Source organism: Pagrus major, chromosome 15 (genome assembly GCF_040436345.1).
Source record: "Pagrus major chromosome 15, Pma_NU_1.0".
In the NCBI taxonomy this organism is placed as follows: domain Eukaryota; kingdom Metazoa; phylum Chordata; class Actinopteri; order Spariformes; family Sparidae; genus Pagrus; species Pagrus major.
In genome coordinates this window covers 17,978,890-17,998,651 of record NC_133229.1, presented here as the reverse complement: position 1 = coordinate 17,998,651, position 19,762 = coordinate 17,978,890, and the positions used below count along the sequence as shown (strand labels likewise).

General features: G+C 42.3%; 1 protein-coding gene across 1 annotated transcript in view; it reads left to right on the top strand.

Moving 5' to 3' along the window:
- The first annotated feature begins 5,727 nt into the window (after positions 1–5,727).
- b3gat2 (beta-1,3-glucuronyltransferase 2 (glucuronosyltransferase S)) overlaps positions 5,728–19,762 on the top strand; it is a 46,201-nt gene continuing 32,166 nt past the window's right edge. Inside the window, exon 1 of the mRNA XM_073482213.1 lies at positions 5,728–6,261. Within this exon, the coding sequence (XP_073338314.1) occupies positions 5,728–6,261 (534 nt within the window). The remainder of the gene's footprint in view (positions 6,262–19,762) is intronic.

Here is a 19,762-nt window from a genome sequence, read left to right as displayed (position 1 = left end):
ATAGACCTGTAGTGCCTTCCAGAGGGCAGTAGAGTGAAGAGGTGATTTCCTGTGTGAGATGAGCCCTTGATTATGTTAGTGGCCCGGCAGAGACACAGGTTCTGTATATGTCCTCAAGTGAAGGTAACTGTGTGCTGCTGATTTGTTATGCTGTTTTAATGACTCTCTCAAGTGCTTTTCTGTCAGCTGCAGGGCAGCCAGCGTACCGCACCAGGATGCCGTAGGTGAGTATGCTCTCTACAGCGCAGCAATAGAGGCACAGCAGCTGGGACAGGTTGGCTCTCTGCGGTATCCTCAGGAAGTAGAGCCGCTGATTCACCAGAGAGGTTAGGTGTACCGTCCGTGTGAGATCCTGGGAGATGTGTGTGCCCAGGAATTTGAAGGTGGTGACTCTCAGTCCCACAACAGAAGTGTCATCCACAAACTTAATGATGACAATTGTGCTGTGGGGTTGATGTGCAGTCGGGGGTGTAGAGAGAGTAGAGGAGAAGATGCAGCACATAACCCTGTGGATGCGCTACTTTAGCTCTGAGGTAACCTGCAATTTGCAAAATAACTACTAACTAACATTATGAATTAAATGTAGATTAAAAAGGTCGATATTTGCCTCCAAATTGTTCCGGAGTGGAAGAATAAAGTAGCAGAAAATAAAATGCAAGTGCCTCTACACTGCACTTGATTGTTGTATTTGAGTAAATCTACTTAGTTACATTCAATCACTGGTTTATTGTAAAGGGGGATCTGGATAAGAGGATAATGGTGGGGAATGAGATCCAGCACCTGCAGGGCGAGGGAGGATAATGGAGGACTGTGGCTGGGCGTGAGGCTGGAGGGAAGCGTGGCTGGCAGGGATAGCATTGGAGGCTTGGAGGTGGTTGGCAGCTGAGTGATGATCCTGGGACACGGAGAGACAATTTAGTAACATGAAACACAGCGAGAATAATCTCTTAGACAAAAAACTAGATTGGCCTTGAAGTGCAACTACGGCAGGGGTGAAACAACAATCTGACGAAGAGCGGTTGAGGAGCCGGGGGTGGATTTACTGAAGGGGACGAGCTGATGAGAGGCAGGTGTGCAGACTGGGAGGGGTGACGGGCTGATTTCAGGCAGGTGTGTACGATGAGCAGAGAGAGAGCCAGGAAGAGGAAGGACGACCACGCCCTCACTCAAACACAGACGAGACATAAACAAAGAGACGCAGACAGGGGAGCACTGGGAAACACAAGGACATCTTCTGGGGGTACAAATATAGCATAAAATAAAGGTTTGGCTACATTTCATGGTTTGAGTTATTAGCACGAGAGTGTGTCCTCATTATATAAGCTAGCTCCTCTTTTATCCTTTGCTTTTCTCAGGGCCCACGTCTAATTTTACAAACCGTTTTTCCGCCCGTTGAGGTTTAATTCAGTCTCAAAAGCAGTTCTACCCCTGAAAAATCTGCATTTATCATCCGACAAAGCTTTTGTTATTAAAAAATATCACTTGATTCCTTAGCTGAGAGACTTAACAAGATACTGAGGTAATTTGTTGGAAAGCTGCTCTTTTGCATAGCAGAACAGTACGAACTGTATCTGCTGCAGGACTGGTTGAGTGACAGAAAGTCACAATAATGTATATTTAAAGGTGTCTATTTTTGGCCCAACTGTCCCTTCAGTTTTCTGTCACTTACATACTTAGACAGGCACAAACGCTTGCTATGGATAAAATAGCATTTATAATGCTGAGACAGGTGAGTGACAAGGCAGCTTGACATGTGATTGACAGGTCTGACAGCATGACAGGGGGAGGAGATGGGAGATTTTTTACAACGCTTGATGGATCAAGACAGGAGTCACGGCTTGACATTGGACTGATTTTTATTGTGCCTTGGCAGAAAATGGTTAAATTAACCTATGACTTCTTACTCTCAACATGTTCCACCCAAGCAAATTTGAAAATAAACAAGGTTGCTACAAATCAAGTTTCCAAACGCTTGATTATCCCGTGTACATTTACATTTCTTTGAACAGCCCCCTTTAGATCTTGTTTTCAAAGTCCTGTACATAAAATAAAAATGCTGTTCCTCCTCCGTGTCCCTGCTGTGCTACTAATAATATCTGAAGCAATTTTAATCAAAATGATCTCATTTCAAATTACATTTTGCTTGACGAGTCCTCTTAATTTCCAAATTGCTCATTGTGTATGAACAGATGGAAGAATGTGCAATCACGGCTGATAAAGCACGGCCATTTAATATTGGAATAGAGCCTGTTAAATCACTCGCTATCATCACATCACTCTCTTTAAAGTGATTTACCGCTGAGTGAGCCCATTACCTGATTTTCACCCAAATCACTGAGCATGCGATTGATTAAGCCTCTAAGAGTCATTTTGTTTGGGGACAATGCATTCGATAAGTTTCAAGGGGCCAAACATAGCGCTAAAAACAACTGGTGGTTAGTACCGCCCACCCTCACCCTCAGCATTCCCTTAGCTGCTACCTTATCCAAACAATCAAAGGTGCTTTCATCCTGTGAAATTATGAGCTTGTTTGCCTGCAATTAGTTTGGTGTGAACCAACTCTATTAGTGTGGCTCAGTGATTTCTCTTCTCTTGCCTCTCGACAGATCCCTTGATCCGTGTTGTGTGCATAATTACCCATCAATGATTAGCTTCTCGGCTGAAGTGGAGAACACCAGTAAGCCAGGAGCTACGCACTTATCTGCATCAAAGACCCCTGAACGGATTCACGATAGACCACAGACTTTTGATCCAATTCTGTTCAGATGAACCCCATCTGGGAAGTCGGCTGTTTGGTATCTATGACCTTGAAGAGTGTGGGTGATAATAGAGTGTTGCAGCAAAGAGTCCTAAAACCTGGAAGTGAGTTAGCGTTTTATTCCCTTCTGGCTCTCTTGCCTCATAGTTGGTGGGTTTTGTGAATGGGTGTTTTGTTAAATGCCTGAAATAAGGTCTGTGGTTAACTTCATCAAGTCGAACATGGCAGGCAGAACTGTGAACTGTTCTTAGTGCGATTTCATTTCACTTCAAAAAACATATAAGTGGTGTTCCTTTCGGAGGATCTTGCTGAAAGAAATGTATAAGTATCATAAACTTGTTTGCCACAGAGTTTATTTTCTATAATTAATCAAGATCCAATTGAAAAACCCCCTGGGCCTTTTATCGAGGGGAACTAGGGCGATGCTAACTTCCGGCTTAGCCTACAGAAATACGTCATCCCTGCCACTTTCATGACACAAGGGAAGAGAGAGCCTATATCATCAGTTATTTTCTTTATATTATTTGTGCCTTTGCGGATGGCAGCTGTGTCAAGTTTGGTCATCGTAAGGTCAAAAGGACGCAAGAGTCGGTCGGTAACATGTTACCACTTTTCCTTTATTTTACTCCATTGAACTCTGTCAGTGTGTGTGTAGTTTAAGAAACGCGACCCTGACTCACTCCAGCTTTAATTAAAGCAGTCACATTTATTTTGTTTATATAAAATGTTAGAAAATAGTGAGAAATGCAGGTTCCTACAGCTCAAGGTGAAGCCATCAAGTGCTCACTTTGTCCAAACAACACCTCAAAACCCAAAAACATTCAGTTTACTGTCTTATTAGAGCAAAACATTTGACAGGCTGGAAGCAGTTATTTCTTTCTGTAGATTTAGGATCCATACCACTGACTCAGTATTGAACATCGTTAGACGTTGATATTTGGTTGGTTTCAAGTTATGGTATTAAGTTACCAAAATTCAACGTCTGTCATTCCAATGCCAAGAGTCCAACATCTTTCTGATGTGACATTGACGTCTCTGCCGTATTAACTGTCCATATCTACATCATGAACTTTCCAGCAAAGACAAATATGACTACTACTACTACTACTAATATAATTTACAGTAAAGCTAGTTTTAGGTAGATTGATCCATCTTTAGATTGTTGTTTGCAGCCTTTCTTCACATTGATCTGTCTTTAGATCAGTATAAAGTAGCCCAGGGATACACTCAATTATTATTTTCCTTAATCTGATGATTACTTCTGCCAAAGAGGTTGCGTGTCCATTTGTGTTTGTTGGTTGATTTGTCAGCAGGATTGCATAAAAACTGCTGAACACATTTCCACAAAACCTGGATTGAAGATGGGTCTCAGCCCAGAATATACCCCATTAACTTTTGGTGCAGATTCTTCTTTAACATTACGACATCGGGCATTTTTCAACATTTTCTTTAATTTCTCTGGTAAATGAGGCTTGGATCTTGATGGGGGAAAAAAACAGCCATGTTTAAGTGGCTGATATCTATGAATGAGTACAATTCGATGTGGATCCTATCTATTAGTCTGCCACGACACGTTGGAGATGATGATTCTGTCTGCATTGTTTTGTTGTACTCTCGGTTGGTTGAGCTTAAATTATAATTAAGCAGTAATGGGCAGTTTAAAATTGAGAGTGATACAGAGCTCTTTTGGGCCTTGGTGAAGGTATGCAGTCTATTCAGTCCCATTCCAGTCATTTCATCTAACAGTAGTGACAAAAGGCCATCATAATTACCTAAAACCCAAGGTGCCATCCTCTAGTAGCCTGTTTTGTGCATCCAAGACCTCAAAATACGCAATCAAGGGAAAGAAAACAAATCTTCACAATCCGTAAAGAAGCTTGATCTATAATGTTTTCAATTTCTGTTCAGAAATGTGACCAACATCCAACTAACCAAAATGCTTGCCGGTTAATCTGGACCTCACATGAAGTCACTCCACACAGCCGACATATCACGATTATCTCTCATCACTTTGTCCTGACATTTTTACAAGATGTAAGTTTGAGTTATTGCCTTGAGTTTGGGATAACAGTGTGTAAGGAGAGATGAGAGTGAAAGGCACGTTTGCATTAGTTATGTTGTATTTCTGAAAATTAATTTTTCTGGTCTTATCAGTGTAGAGACCCCTGGAGGTCTCCATGTCCCGAGACAGCTCAGATCAAATCCTCCCTGTTTCTGATTTCATAATTTATTCTTAACAAACACAGCAAGAGCTCCGGCAGCACAGGCTACCCTCTCTCCCTCTCTGTCTCTGTGCTCTCTCCATCAACTGGGTTTATTCTCAGCGGACTCTGATGCACACAACATAACAAGGCCTTTCTCCCTTTTCCCCTCCTCTCTCTCTCTCTGTCTCTCTCTCTCTCTCTCTCTCTCTCTCTCTCCAGGTTCTCTCCTCTATCCCGTCTCCCCTCCTCTGCTCTGCACCTGCTCCTCCCCTCCTGCCTTATTATCCTCAGACTCAGAGCAGCGCTCCGTCCTCGACAAGTGATGCTCCTCGGCGGCGCACATCGGTGGGTTATCACCGCCCGCTGCAGGGGACACCGCTCCGGCTTGTTTTTCTCATCTGGAAACAGGCACTGAAGGGCGACAGAACATGGGAATTTAACGGGGCTTTTGAGAGAGTGAGCTGGAGGAGGGAAGGACGACGAAGAAGCACTTAAGTCCCATCCGAGAGAGGAGGAGGAGGTGGAGGAGGTGGAGGAGGAGGGGAACTCCGGGGAAACGGTCCCGCCGGGACGGGGGAACGCAGCAGAAGGTTTTGCGCTTGATATAGTTTTGAAATGGACTCAAGAGGTCTGCTTTTGTTGTTTGTTTGTGAGGAGCAACATCACAGGATTTAAAGGAAGGGGTTCCTGGAGTTGCGGTCGGTGCATTTGGTGTGTGTGATGGAGTGAGTGAGAGAGAGGGCGCACGGTAACTTCAGCCTCGCCATGAAATCAGTGTTTTTCAGCCGCTTCTTCATCCTGCTGCCCTGGGTCCTTATTGTCATCATCATGATCGATATCGACAGTAAAAGAACGATCCGGGCTCCAGCAGCCGCTCGGACCGGCAGGGCGCAGCGGGCGGCCCGGACCGGCGCACCGGGGGTCGGTGGCACCCACAACCAGACCGCCCTGCCGGTCATCTACGCCATCACTCCGACTTACACCCGTCCGGTGCAGAAAGCGGAGCTGACCCGTCTGGCCCACGCCTTCCGCCAGGTGCCCCGCTTCCACTGGATCGTAGTGGAGGACTCGACGACGCGCACGGAGCTGGTGGCGCGCTTCCTGGCCAAGTGCGGGGTGCCGTACACACACCTGCATGTGTTCACTCCCCGCAGGTTCAAGCGCGCCGGGATGCCACGCGCCACGGAACAGAGGAATGTGGCTCTCGCGTGGCTCCGGCAGCACCGGAGCAGGCGGGACGCCGGGGTGGTTTTCTTCGCGGATGACGACAACACGTACAGCCTGGAGCTGTTTGAAGAGGTAGCCCTACATTTCATATATCACCTGTGTTATTACCGGATATCCGAGGGGATATTGGTGGCGTATGTCTTATCAGTATTTCTTAAACTTTTTGTAAAATATCTTAATTTAAAGTGTTTTAATTTGAAAACCAAGAGGTGGAAGCATGGGGTTTATTGTGATGCTTCATGGATTTATTGCTTAAAACAGTGATGATGGAAGAAGTTCTAAAATCCTGATGAATATACTCCATCACACACAAGTCTAGCATTGAACAAATGGTGAAAATATAAAATGACAGAAGTATTATCAGCATTAAGGCTGCTTACAGCAACACAATGTAACGTCTGAAAGAGGAAATGGCACATACATTAGTTTATAAATAGAAATTTAAACCTATAAGTAACTAAAACTGGCACTCAGTAGAGCGCATACCTCCGCAAAGGCCCAAAAAGTCCCCTTGAATTCCACCACTATCAAACTCCATCACCCATAAATGCTTACCCATAAATGGAACTCATCATATAGGATCTGCACATTGTACTCACTCATGGATCCAGCCTGATCCATACACTAACACCTGAGAAATGAACAAAAAATGTCCTAAAACGCCCTATATTGCAATTTTAAAGAGATGATTTTAAGTGAGGCAGTTCACTGACTTTATGAGTGTACATGTGCTACTGTACTGATGTGCTGCTGCTAGACTACATTTTAGGGTCTACCATTGTCTTATAATTGGCACCTGGTGCCTTTTGGCAGAGGTTTTTGTTGACTCACTTTACAGTATCAGAAGCAGTCATTATGCTGAATGGCCCCTTTCTGAGTCCTGTTATTACATCATTAGATAATTATTCATAATTGCAGCATTAACGAGTCAACAGAATTGAAATGTTGCAGTCGATGTACATGGCACTAACTGCTGTAGGTGCTGTTGGGTTGCTTAATCTGACAGTATTGCTTCATATCTTCATGTGCTGATCACCTTTTTATGTGAAGAATGTTAAATTGTTAAGTAACTACCAACTAGCAGTCAGATGAATTAAAAAGTACCTCAAAATTGTATTTAACAGTACTTGATCAAATTCACTTAGATCCTTCCCACCCGAATGGTGTCGGAGCCCTCTGCCAAACAGCCCTGATAAATCTTAAACGCATCCCTGCACACCCTGTTGCAAAGGATATTGTCCCATAGATTTAGTTACCGATGTCATGTCAGGAGATAATAGAGGTAAGAGCCATAGAAATTGACTATTTGGGTCCTTTTTCTCACAGTATCTACACTATGAGGGTAAAAGGTCTATTTCCCCATTTCTGAATACGTTTGTACCGTGCTGGAACGGTTATGCTGCACAGGAGAAGCCATTGTTTAGCATTCCCCATATGAGATCACATCGAAATTCACCGGTTCTTCATGTTGATGGGATCCCACCGGAACGTTGCTAAAAAAAACTCTGGGGAGGCTCCAGACCTTGTTTCAAGACCCGCTCGTTCCACCCGAGATGCTGTTGTTAAACCAATGTATTCTAGTCGTGAAACTGGTAAAACTACATGACAGAAAGACAGATGAGAGAGATGGATGGTGGCCGAGGTGGTGCTGGTGCTCACTCGGGGTGTTTCGGTTCACCAGGGCTGCCACTTCTTTCCCATCTTTATCACAGCACCACCACTGTCCAGATTTCTTCTGATTCACTCACCCACACTGAATTAATGTGACAAGCAGGATTGTGTGTGAGAGTTGTAAGAAAGCGATACTGGTCTTTTTGAATCATTATAAGACATATTTTCATTTTTATGATTTCAGTATTTCTAGTTTTATGATTTTATGCCCCTAAATCAGTATACTTATCTGGATGTAAAACCCTCTGATGTAGCATGTAGACCAATTTGAGACACTCAGAGTCTTCTGATACATAAATACTGATAAAAACATATCGACCGACAGTCGTCTGTAAATCTGAGTATGTCGACAGGCCGGATGATATGCCAGTAACGACTTCTCATATCGGTAAACTGACACTCAAGTTTATGTCTGAGCGTGTGTATATGTAAGCACATGTACATACGTATATGGGTGTCTCTTTTCACATTACTGTTAAAGATCTGTCGTCCTCGATATTAGAGACATGCAGCTCTAAATGTCCAGGTAACAAAGAACGATGAGCCAACAGTAGCGGCGGACGCAACCAAACAACCCTCTCACTTTCACATGCACAAACACTCTGAATGAATGCTTCTCTGATTGCTGATTGCCTGCTCTGATTACTGCCATTCAGAGAAAGCTAAAATTGCTATCATTTGTTCCAATAATAAAATGTTCGGAATGCAAAACATTTTTTATAACTTATCTGTTAACTCTGCACTGAATAATGTAGTAAAAACCGAATGGAAAAAACTGATTTCAGTAGTTGGAAAATAAATTCAATTTCACAGTGAGCGATTTACTGGCTGGCGAGCGCTGATGATGATCTCTGATGACGATGGACCCATTCAGAAATGTTGTGCTGTCCTCTACCTGAGCATTATAACGAATGAAAACGATGAAAAATGAATGTTTGCATTGCAACATGTTGATATGAAAAGGCTCTTTTCTTTTCCTTTTGAAAGCAATCTCAGCTTGCGTCTAAAATCTGTTCTTCAAACAGCAGGGTAAACCGAAGGCGAATTTACACTAAGTGTGTTTGACGCACTGTATTTGAGCTCTGCAGCTTTTCTTCTTTCCGTTTGGTCTGTTTGGACATGTGAGAGCGGAGCCTGATGACTGATGATTCTAAGAGAAGTCTTGTTCACCAGAGAAGACAATGTAACCGCTGGAGAAATGCTGTAAATATATAGGTTTAAGGCTGCAACGGACGAATTTCCACTATCGATTGATCTGACGTCAAGCCAAACAGTCCAAACCCAATATTAGTCAAAAGAAGAAGAAAACAAAAAACAGTCAATGCTTTTACAAGCTGGAAATATTTCACAGTTTTGCTCATCAGTTACTTAAATTATTAATGGGATATCACAGTATTGGCAGCGTACATTTCTGTCCTTTTACTAATTGATTAATCAATTATGTAAAGAGTTAAACAGAAAATGAACTGCAGTCTGGGCTGGTGCTCATACCCATCATGCTTAGCTAAAGTTACACACAAATGACCCAAAGGTCCGACCAATCAATCCAAATGCAGCAAAGTAAATTATTCACATTGGTTCAGCCCGAAGAAATCCAGCTTTGATTTGAATCACATGCTGATTCTCGATGGCTTATCCATCTTTTGCGACCCTGAATGCAGCACTTGGGTAAAAAGCCTCTATATTGTGAGCCCAGTGTGCTAGCAGAGACTACCCTGACACGTATTCTCAGTGTTAGATTGTGTGCCTGTGGCTCATCGTATAGAGCGTGTTTGATTTGTTGATAGCACACTGTCTTCTCTCTGTCCTCCTGCCTATTTCATTACTTAGTTCCTCTGTGCAGGTAATGGCCTGTCATAGAGAGATAATAGGCTGTCATACGGCAGTAATAACCTGCAGAAACTGTCTGCAGGCTTTAGACTGATGGCAGTAACTGTGCTTATAGTGGGTGGCAGCTTCAGATTAAAAACCCTTATATCACTTCAGGAGGAAAAATGAATGAGTTCACGTTTCTGCAACTAAAATATTATTTCAACGTGACCTTTTGGAATATTAATTCTCATTTTAATCTTTTGTGAGTTTTTCTTGCAATTCCAGCGATGATTTTGTAAAACTGGCATTCAAGGAAAGTCGGGACTTTTCAAACCCATCTTTAATGCAATACTATCATATCTATAGAGTCACAGCAAAAGCAATACCCTAGGGATGTATATCAGATCAGGCCAATCAATTATCGGCCCACTGATGGCTGAATTTATATTATTAGCTATTTATCATTGTAGCAAATAACAAGAGGTGACAATGTGTGGCTAAATTGCTTTCATGGACTTTACAAGCACAACATATGCACATTCTGATACATGTGGTGGTATCCAGCTTAAAAGTTGGTTTGCAATATGTAGAAGAAGAAGAAGAAGAAGAAACACACTTGTTGCTCTCATGAATTTACCTTTTTTACTGTTAGGTGTGCGTAAACTACAGGTAATGAACTTCTTTTACAAATACAGAAAAATATGAATTATCCGTTATCTTATCAGCATCAACCATGAGAAGCAGGTCATTATCGCTTATCAGAATCGGCTTTAAAAATATCCTTATTGTGCATCCCTAAACAAAAACAACAGTCCCTGTTACACATCCTGTTTTATGTCCCCTGCCCACCAAGTTATATAAAACTGAGGCCCTGACCAGTCATTAGAAAAAAAGCTAATACCGACATAAGAAGATTTTTGTAATTTGAACATCTGCCTATGGAGATTATGCTACACAAAGCGCAGTGAGGGGGAAAATAGACTTAAAGCATTACAGTACTGCAGGCACCGTGTGTTTGGTGGCACTCTGAACCCAGTACACAATACCCAATACTGTAGGTACTGATTTAAAAAATTGCTACACATGTTCTGCATCATGGGATTAAAACCGAAGCTGATGCGTTTAAGATGGATGATTGAAAAACGTGGCTTAAACACTTACTGTGTAGTCAAACAACAACAACAAAAAAATGCTGCCAATGTGGATGGCCCAGAAGCCAAAACAAGCGTGTCTTCGTCCTGGTAGGCGTGTTTGTAGGTTTGTTGCTGGTGTTGTGTCCTGGTGACAAATGTAAATCCACCCACCATGGCTCAGATAGGGTCAGGGTCAGTATAGAGAGGAGGAATGATTACAACATGAGTGATGTACAGTATTAGACCAATTAGACCTAGAAACCCTGATGTCGGTGCTATGAAAAAGAAGGAAAAGACCTGGTTGTATTAATAAGTAGGCAGGTCATGTAACTTACTGGTCTAGTAGAGAGATTGCTGGTTGTGAAGCGTCTCAAGTCCCACTGGTAAGGTGAGCACATATCAGCAGGGGGAGCAGGCTCAACACCGGAGCTCTCCGTCATGTGAACGCCTGTTCGTTCACTCTTGTTTTACCTCGGTTTCTATCACTCTCCCTCTTCACCTTCTTTGCCTCCTCTATCAGTGTGGTTCTTTTTCTTTTGCACAGTTAATTCAGTTGTTCCACCGTTACCTGGAGGAAAGTGACCGGGGGAAAACAAATGCCTCTCCCTGCTTTGGTTGCGCAATTGCAGACGCGCTTCCTTGGTGCTGTAATTTCGTCTTTTGTTGTTCCGTGAAAAATCCAGCCTGGTGGTAGACCGAACAGCATGGTGGAAGTGAGATTGGTGTCATTTCCTGTGCAGCCATTACTCTGTGCATTCAGTACTTATGTCAGAATGATATGTAGAAGCTGAAAAAGTCAATTTCTTGGACAGTAAATGTATCACTGTTATCCTTCCAGAAATGTATCCTTGTATGGTTCTGCTCCTTAGCCCTCACTGACTCAGCAGACTAGAGATAATTTTAACAAGGAGCAGATGTAGAATACAGTACAGGAGAATTATATTACTCAAATTGATTTAATATATATAATATATTTAGACATTGAGCAAAGATGATAATCACAGTTTTTGGGAGGTTATATCAATGTTGATTTAAATAGGAAAAAGAATGTTTCTCAATATTTAGATTTAAACCAATTTTATCAGTCTAGTTTTTACTGTAGAGCTGAAGGCACGTCATTTCTGACCCGCAGTTGCCCAATTAACAAATGATGAACCCCAGCTGGGACAAAATCTGCCTCATGCTCGACTCTGAGCTGTTGATTACATGAAGGTATCTGCCCAGGCAGTTTTTGCTCCAAACCACCGCAGAGTAATGAGCAAAGTGTGTCCCCCTCCCCCCCTTATGAAAAAAACATCGGTACATAGCAAATGTTTAACAGGCCTTCCTTCTCTCTGGCAGCAGAGTGAGAGCGAGAAGTCAGGTGGAACGGCATTTAGCATTAAGACAAGAGTTAAAGGGTGTATTTTCTGATTCCGCACATTAGTCAGGTCTCACTTTGGCATGGTTTATTATGCACGCGACACGTTCCAGCTGAGTCGACTCCTAGTAGTCAATAGGGTGTCAGAAAACGCAAGGCTGCTCATTGAATGCCACCCATGCAATTACACCTTGATTGCTCACACATACACACACACACACACACACACACACTGCTTCCTGTTGGTTCCTGATGGTGGTTTCGCATTTTTCCCTCAAGATGCAGTGTGCCACCCTCATGGGGGCTCCCTCACTTTGGACCACATTAACATGGTGTTTATAAAGTTCGAATCTCTCAGATTTCTTTTTATATCACCTCTCAATCAAATAGAGTTTTTGGAAGGCTTACCCCGACTGTAGTTTCTTCTAGTAATGTATTCTCGTGAGGACAGTGAAACAACACTTATACCCAGAATGGGGGGATTGTAATAAGGTTATGAATTCCCTAAGCCACAGTGAATGAGGCTCCGTTGATGAGTTTTGGGTTGTTTTAGTGAAATATCTCAATAGCACAGTGGAAGGAGTTTTCTTGTGGGAGAAATTAACAGGGAACAATATTTGACTTTGGCAGTCCAGTAACAAAAAAGACAGATTCATTTCTGAGATCTGGGAGTCTCCCCACATCACTAAACAGACGTCAAGACAGCTAGACCCCATTTAATATACAAGCTAACCATCTCTGGGGATTGTTGAGATGCATTTTAACCAAAAAAGGTTGAAAAGATGTAAATGTACCTGTCTCTCAAAGACACGTACGCAGTCTGTACTCATGCTCATAGTGTATCTACAGTACATCAGCAAGGAGTCTGTGAATAAAGCCACCCACTGTCTGATGTTCTTAAAGGTCCCATATTATGTTCATTTTCATGATCATTGTTTTTTTAATTTTGGGTGTCCATTAGAAAATCTTTATGATTTACTGTTAAAACCACCTACAATGTTTCTAATATTGTCTATGCTGCAGCACCTCTTTTCACCCTCTGTCTGAACGCTCCCTTTAAGGCTCTTTAAGGCCACCCTCCCGAAAAGTCCCGTCTGCTCCGATTGGTTAGTTCTCACAGACCTGAACAGGCACTCCCCACTGATCAGCTCTGTCTGTGTTTTTGCAACCACAGCTGTGCAGGGGGCGTGGCTGAGGGCGTGACATTGTGTAGGTGTGACAAACATCCTGAGTCTACCACTGATTACCAACATTTTATATTTGTTACACTCATTGGCTTTACCTCCAAATAAAGAGCTTTACGATTCAACTCTGATCATCTAACTTCATGTTTCTTCTGTTGGATTGCAGCAATTACTTTGGTCAGTGGTTTTATCATAACCAGTAGAAATTATTATAGTTAAAACTACAAAAGTAAGATCCAAAATGTAATAAAACCCGAGTTATCCAATAAAACGACTGCTGACCCCAACTATGTCTGGCTCAGTCAGTTTTACAATGGAGGAGCCCAATCAAACTTGGCTGCGAAACAAGCAATCAGGAAAATTAAGCTGTGCCTTTTCCTCCTTCTTCATTCCTGAAAAGCTGACTCTGGGGATGGAAGCTTTTTCAGCTGACGGCAGCATGGCAGGGCTGTTTGATTCAGCTGCAGCAGCCTGTCAGCGAGGCAAGACTTTCGTCAGACCTTTTTTGAATAATTGAACTCCCCCGGCCCTGAGAGCTGCGCAGCAGTCACGGCGACTATTTTAGGGAGCAGGTACTTAGGCAAATGCTCTGTGCTGAAGTGTGACTCTGGGACACCTTCCTCGAATGGTGCCACAGCAGATCTAGTGTTGCTTTTTTTTTTAGTTCTAAATTTGGTGTGATGGCTTTTCAGATTGTGTATTTGTGATGGAAATCCCTTGCTGTGCTGAAATGCAACTGAACTGGAGAGCTCAGAAACTCTAAGAATAATTTGTTCCATTTGATTTTTTTGATAATTCATCTTTGAAATTAAATTGGATTTTAATTATACTTTCATACTGTTAATATTCCCTTCTCTCATATGTTATTCATCTTACTGAGCAGTCAGTCGGTGTCGGGGAATTAGCTAAATTACTTTCTATTTTTTGAGGAAATGGTCTAAAGACACGTAAGCAAACATTAAGGATATATTTGATCAAGAGTCCGAGCGGCAGACTCCAGGCCTGCAGAGAATCGTGGGGCGATGGGGGGTGGCACAAAGAGAAACTGCTGGGATAAAGGAGCCAGAGCGAAATGGGAAATTCAATTTCCTCAAACCCCTATGAGCAATTATCATAATTACATAGTGTAGTGGGAGAAGCGGGGATGGGGGGGTTGTAATGTCAGGGTAGCGAAGCATAAAGGAGATGAACCTTGGCGAGAGAAATTGTCCGTGGTGGGGTTGGTGGGAGGATAAGGACGGGGGAGACAGGAAGGTGATGGAAAGGTTGAAGGCTTTAAAGGGCCAGTTAAAACGTAAGACGGTGTTATGCACCAGCTTGCTGCATATTCTCCCAGCCTTTTTTGACTACCCCCTCCCTATACTCACTACTCCCTCATCAAGCCCCCTTTTGTCCTGTTTCACCCGTGTGTAACAGCGAGTGGCATACATTTATGTTAAACAGAAGCTGTGTCTCTAAAACCTGTGTTCTTTTTTCCTAATGTGTTTATAGCTTCTTATGTTTACAGACGAGCTTCTGTAATATCTCAGACATTTTCAAAATTGATAACGAAACTACACTAACCCTTTCCTGTGAACTTGTGTGGGCAGGAACCACTGATGAGATCTTCTTTCCTTTAGGACCAGTACAGTATGTGGGCTAGTGGTTCTCATGGGTTTGTTGTAGACGCAGTGGTGAAGCTTTCTAATCCCTAAACTTTTTGGTTGATCAAGTTTGTCTACTATTTCAACATAATAATTAAAGGATGAGTTAGCCAAAAAATGAAAATACAGTCATTATCTAGTCACTCCCATCTTTATGGAAAGTCGGGTAAAGCTTCACAGATAAAACAGCACTGCAGAATTCTCCTAACAGCTAAAGTAGCTGGTCATGTCACAGTTTCTGGGATTTTTTCCATAATAGTGAAATGTTGTGGAACTGATTAGAAACCAGTCTGATTAGTCATTATACATTAATTATGTCAGCAATGCGTCAGGGTCTGTCATCAGTCTGATCTCTGCTGAGAGCTTGCCACCCACTCACAACCTCGAAGGAACTCTTTATTTCACAGTTATCCTTTGGCTATGGTTTAACCGTCTCACTGTCGCTACTGCTACTTAGATTGTACAACATTTTCTATAGTGTGTCCTGAATTAGCCTCCAGAGTAAACAATGTAGTAAGGCTTTCCAGTTTCTTAGGTTAACTAACTAAAACTAATCCAGAGAGGTGTTGATTCAACTGTGTGTTCATTTCAGATGATGTAGCTCACAGTGCTGTTGAATTGTAATGGTTATAAGAGAGGTGTTTCTTAGAATGAAAACAGGCTAAGAGCTAGCAGTACTCTGACCAAATGAAAAACTACCAACTCTTTTAAAGCTGTCTTTACACAGTGTATCATCTTTCGGTAGGGAGGTCGTATTCACTGGGTTCATATCGTATCATATTGATATGTTGAAACACTAAGTTATCAACAAACTAACAGATCAAGGCCACGGTAGACCAGCAACTCCCATGTTCTGTGAGGTAAAATTGCTGTTTTTATCTATGTAGTTTGGTGGATTTGAAGAGAGCACAGATGGATGTCACAGCTTCAGTTCTGCATTGATTAATATCTCACATATAGTATGTCTGTGCAGGGAGGATTGAAGGCTACTCATCCCAAGTCCCTTATGTCACATTGTCCAAAATTTTGCGTCTTTTGTCATATAAGACAGGGTGACGACAAACATAAACATTCAACAGGTCAACACACATTGTCACGAGCTGTTACAAGTGCAGAAAGATTGACTTTGTTCCAAAAAAAAGTGTCTTTCTCGCTGTGTAATATTTGCAATCATCGCATGAACCCCTCCTTGTGTGTAAAGTCCTTAATACATAACCAAAAAGGTAAAAATGAGAAGTTATGATTTTATGGAGTACCCAGTTCTTTAACTCAGCATCTACAGCCATAGTACATTGTGGGTATCCAGACACAGTTTGTGAGCACAGGTTTTAGTTTCCTTACAGGCAGAGCAGCAGTAGGTCGGCAGGGAGCATCACTGTTTTCAGGCTGTGTTGAGTTTGGGAAGTTGCATACAGTCAGTGTGCTGGGCAGTTGTTTGCCCAGAAACGGTTCCAGCATGTAACTGCCCGTAAAACCACAAAATGTAATTTTTATATTTCTGTATGTGTTCATGTTCAGTTGGTCAATGTATTCTTTCACATTGGACGGAGCCAGGTTAGCATGTCCAGCCAGGTGCTTAACACACAAACATGAGAATTGTTACTCTCATCTCAGTCTTGGCAACATATACAAATACATACACAATGTTAAGGTTGCCAGAAGTATCAGTACCTCTTTATACCATGCGAAATCCAGATTGGACAGCATCAGATGTTCCGAAGCTATAAAAAAAAATTTACTGAAAGATCTATAATCAGATTTTCAACCCAAATCTACACAGATATTAAAGGGATATTTCGGGTCTTTTGACGTGAGCATTGTTACGCTGTAAACGGTACCAGCAGTGAAACGTCTTTAAGCCACCTAAAAGAAGGCCCACCTAAAAAGCCGCCGTCGGACAGCCGCTGAAAGTGCACAGTGCACAGCAGGCACAGCTGCGCTTGTTCGTAGTAGTACGCACGCTGTATGGTTCAGGGAATGTAGTGCCAATGGAAAAGGCTGTATGCTCTACATTTAGTGACACTTTAACGGATATATATTTCTTTAGGTGGACCTTCTTTTAACTGGCTGAAATATGTCTTGCTGCTGGTACCGTTTACAGCAGTACACTGCTCTGCTTCCTGCTGGTGCTATGCGCTGCTTCTCCACACAGGGGGAGAGCTGACGGTCATGTACTGCAGGTAATACACTGACTAGAGATCAGCGAGTACATCATGCAACCCAACATCAAAAGACCTGAACTATCCCTTTAACATTATTACAACTTGACTTTTCTGTGCCAGCACTGTGTGCAGGTTGATCTTTAAAAAAATACAAAAAAACAATGTTGTTATTATTATTATATAAATATTGATATCATATTATTTTGTGTGCTTAGGACTTCTATTTTTTTTTTTGCTGTGGTATTGAAAGATGTGTCGAGTTTGCACACAGGCAGCTAGTTCCCCTGCTGGAAAGAAACACTGTGACATTACAGCATCTCTGCACGTTTGTGGATATTGTCACAGAAATCACTCCGTTTCATACTCTACACACACACTCAATAAGCATGCACCCTCATCTCTTTCATCTTTTTCCACATAAACCCATAAAGCATTCAACCTGTGCACGTATCATGCACCATTGCATCACGGTTTCATAGCCCGTCCCCAGACTCTCTAATTTGATTCATTCATTTTCTCCCAGCTCATTTCTTCCCTCCCTTTCTCCGATTGCCTCTGCCATGCATATTAATAACACACAGATAAAAATACGCTTGATTAAAATCACACCCGGCCCAGCCACCCGAACACTCGTCCCAGTGCGTCAACAACACAATGACGGCTCTTTCTCCGGGGCAGGAGGCAGGAAACGAGAACATCCATAATGGATTTCATATACCTCATCATTAAGAGTCTCCTTGTGTGTACACACAATTCACTTCTCACCTATTTGTTTGCAGGGGAGGGAGTCAGAGTTGATTACCCGACTGAGCCTCGGTGCTCCCAGACAGAGTGTCCTGGCTGTGAGTCAGATGAAATGTGATTCCTCTCAGCACTGTATTTTTCACCCCAGCTTTTCTTTTGTTTACTTGTAAATAGCATGCGTTTACTGACTGAGCTGCCAGCGCTGTAATTTGTCAGGACTTGGAGGTTGTCGTGCACCCAGCTGCATCTGAAATGATTTTTCATGTGCGGCAAAGATGAATTATTTGTTATCTCAGTGCAGCGTCTGCCCTCTGGTGAAGATATCCATATTGATAATGAGACAGGAGCTTTTGTAACGCATGACAGTGTCCGCTTGTGGCTCCCTCTATACGGCCCACTGATGTACAGTACAGAACAAAGGGCTAAAGATTCAGCAGGGAGTAAAGTGAGTGTGTTGAGTGAGAGCAGAGAGCGTGTGTTGTTTTAAGGTCTTATTAGGGGAGGCAGAAGAGCGAAGTTATATTTCCCTGGAAACATTCTACAAAATATTTTTCTTATATGAATTTTGTTCCATTTCACTCTCCATAGGTGTATTGAATTGCAGACTTCTGGACTTGAGTGACATGATGAAACTCGATAAAGACTGGACTTTGACATCCAGGACTCATCACATACATTCTAGCCTCTTTAGGACTTAAAAGTCCACCTTAAATGTCCAGTTTGTAAGAAAGTTTTCTCATTTCCAACTTGTCAATTACATCTTCTTTGGGATTGTAGGTCAGGTCGGCCCCCATCCCAAAGCGTCAGTGTTTGAGGAGTTGGAAATGAGACAACTTTCTTACAAACTGGACCTTTAAGAACAGAAATGAATATTATTTTTAGCAGCTTTATAGGTCATTCTGTCGGTCCACAAACAATTCCCCACCCTTTTGGCGACCACACCCTTTGTGTGTGTCTGTGTCTTCATGACTTTATCACTGTCTTATTCATGGAGGACACCAGGAGATGGTTTTGGCATCCAGGTAATTCAGTATCAGTGCCTTTCTTGGCACCACCTGGAAGTTGGTTGACATGTTCTCTGATCCAAACCATATGTTTTCCATTCTTATCTTATTCTTATTCCCAGTCTTATTTCTGTCTAATCTGTATATACTATACAACATCTATCGTCACTCCAGTGTTCGTCTTCCTGCCTTTTCTTTACCCATTTAAAGGGTTTTGTGGGGGTTGGAGTATTCCTAACCTCATTTTGGCACGTCATAGCAGGATAAATACAAAATTATTTGACATGAAAATCGGGGGAAAAACCCTCAGTCTGGAATGATTGTCAAAAAAAGCTTTTGTGCAACATTTGGAAATAGAAGAAAATAGTAAAAAGAACTTTACATTCCAGGATATGAACATAATGTGCTTTTCAGTTTTGCCTTTAGAGAAAACTCCATTCAACTGGAAGCTTAGGGAAGGCACATTGGGATCACTACAGTGTTAAAATGTGAAAAAAATTGTATTGGTATCCAATGAGGAAAATATTTGTCTACCGTGAACAAAACTAAGACGACTCTCTTCAGATTTAAAATGTGTAGCAGCTTCAGAGACAATGAAAAGAAGACTGAATGTGTGGACCATCAGAATCTTTACACCCTAAGGAGAGATGCTTTCCTGCATCGACGAATGAAGCTCGACCAGAAAGAAAATACAATATCGCTAGAAAATCCCACTGTGAGCTCACACAGAAACCTTTACTCTTTCTCCTTCCCTAGTTGAGTCCCTGTGGGGAGCTGCAGAGCTGGCTCTTGATGATGAACCTGATCATAAGGATGAACTCTGTGGTTTCTGAGAGACTTGTTTGTGTTCTCAAATATGA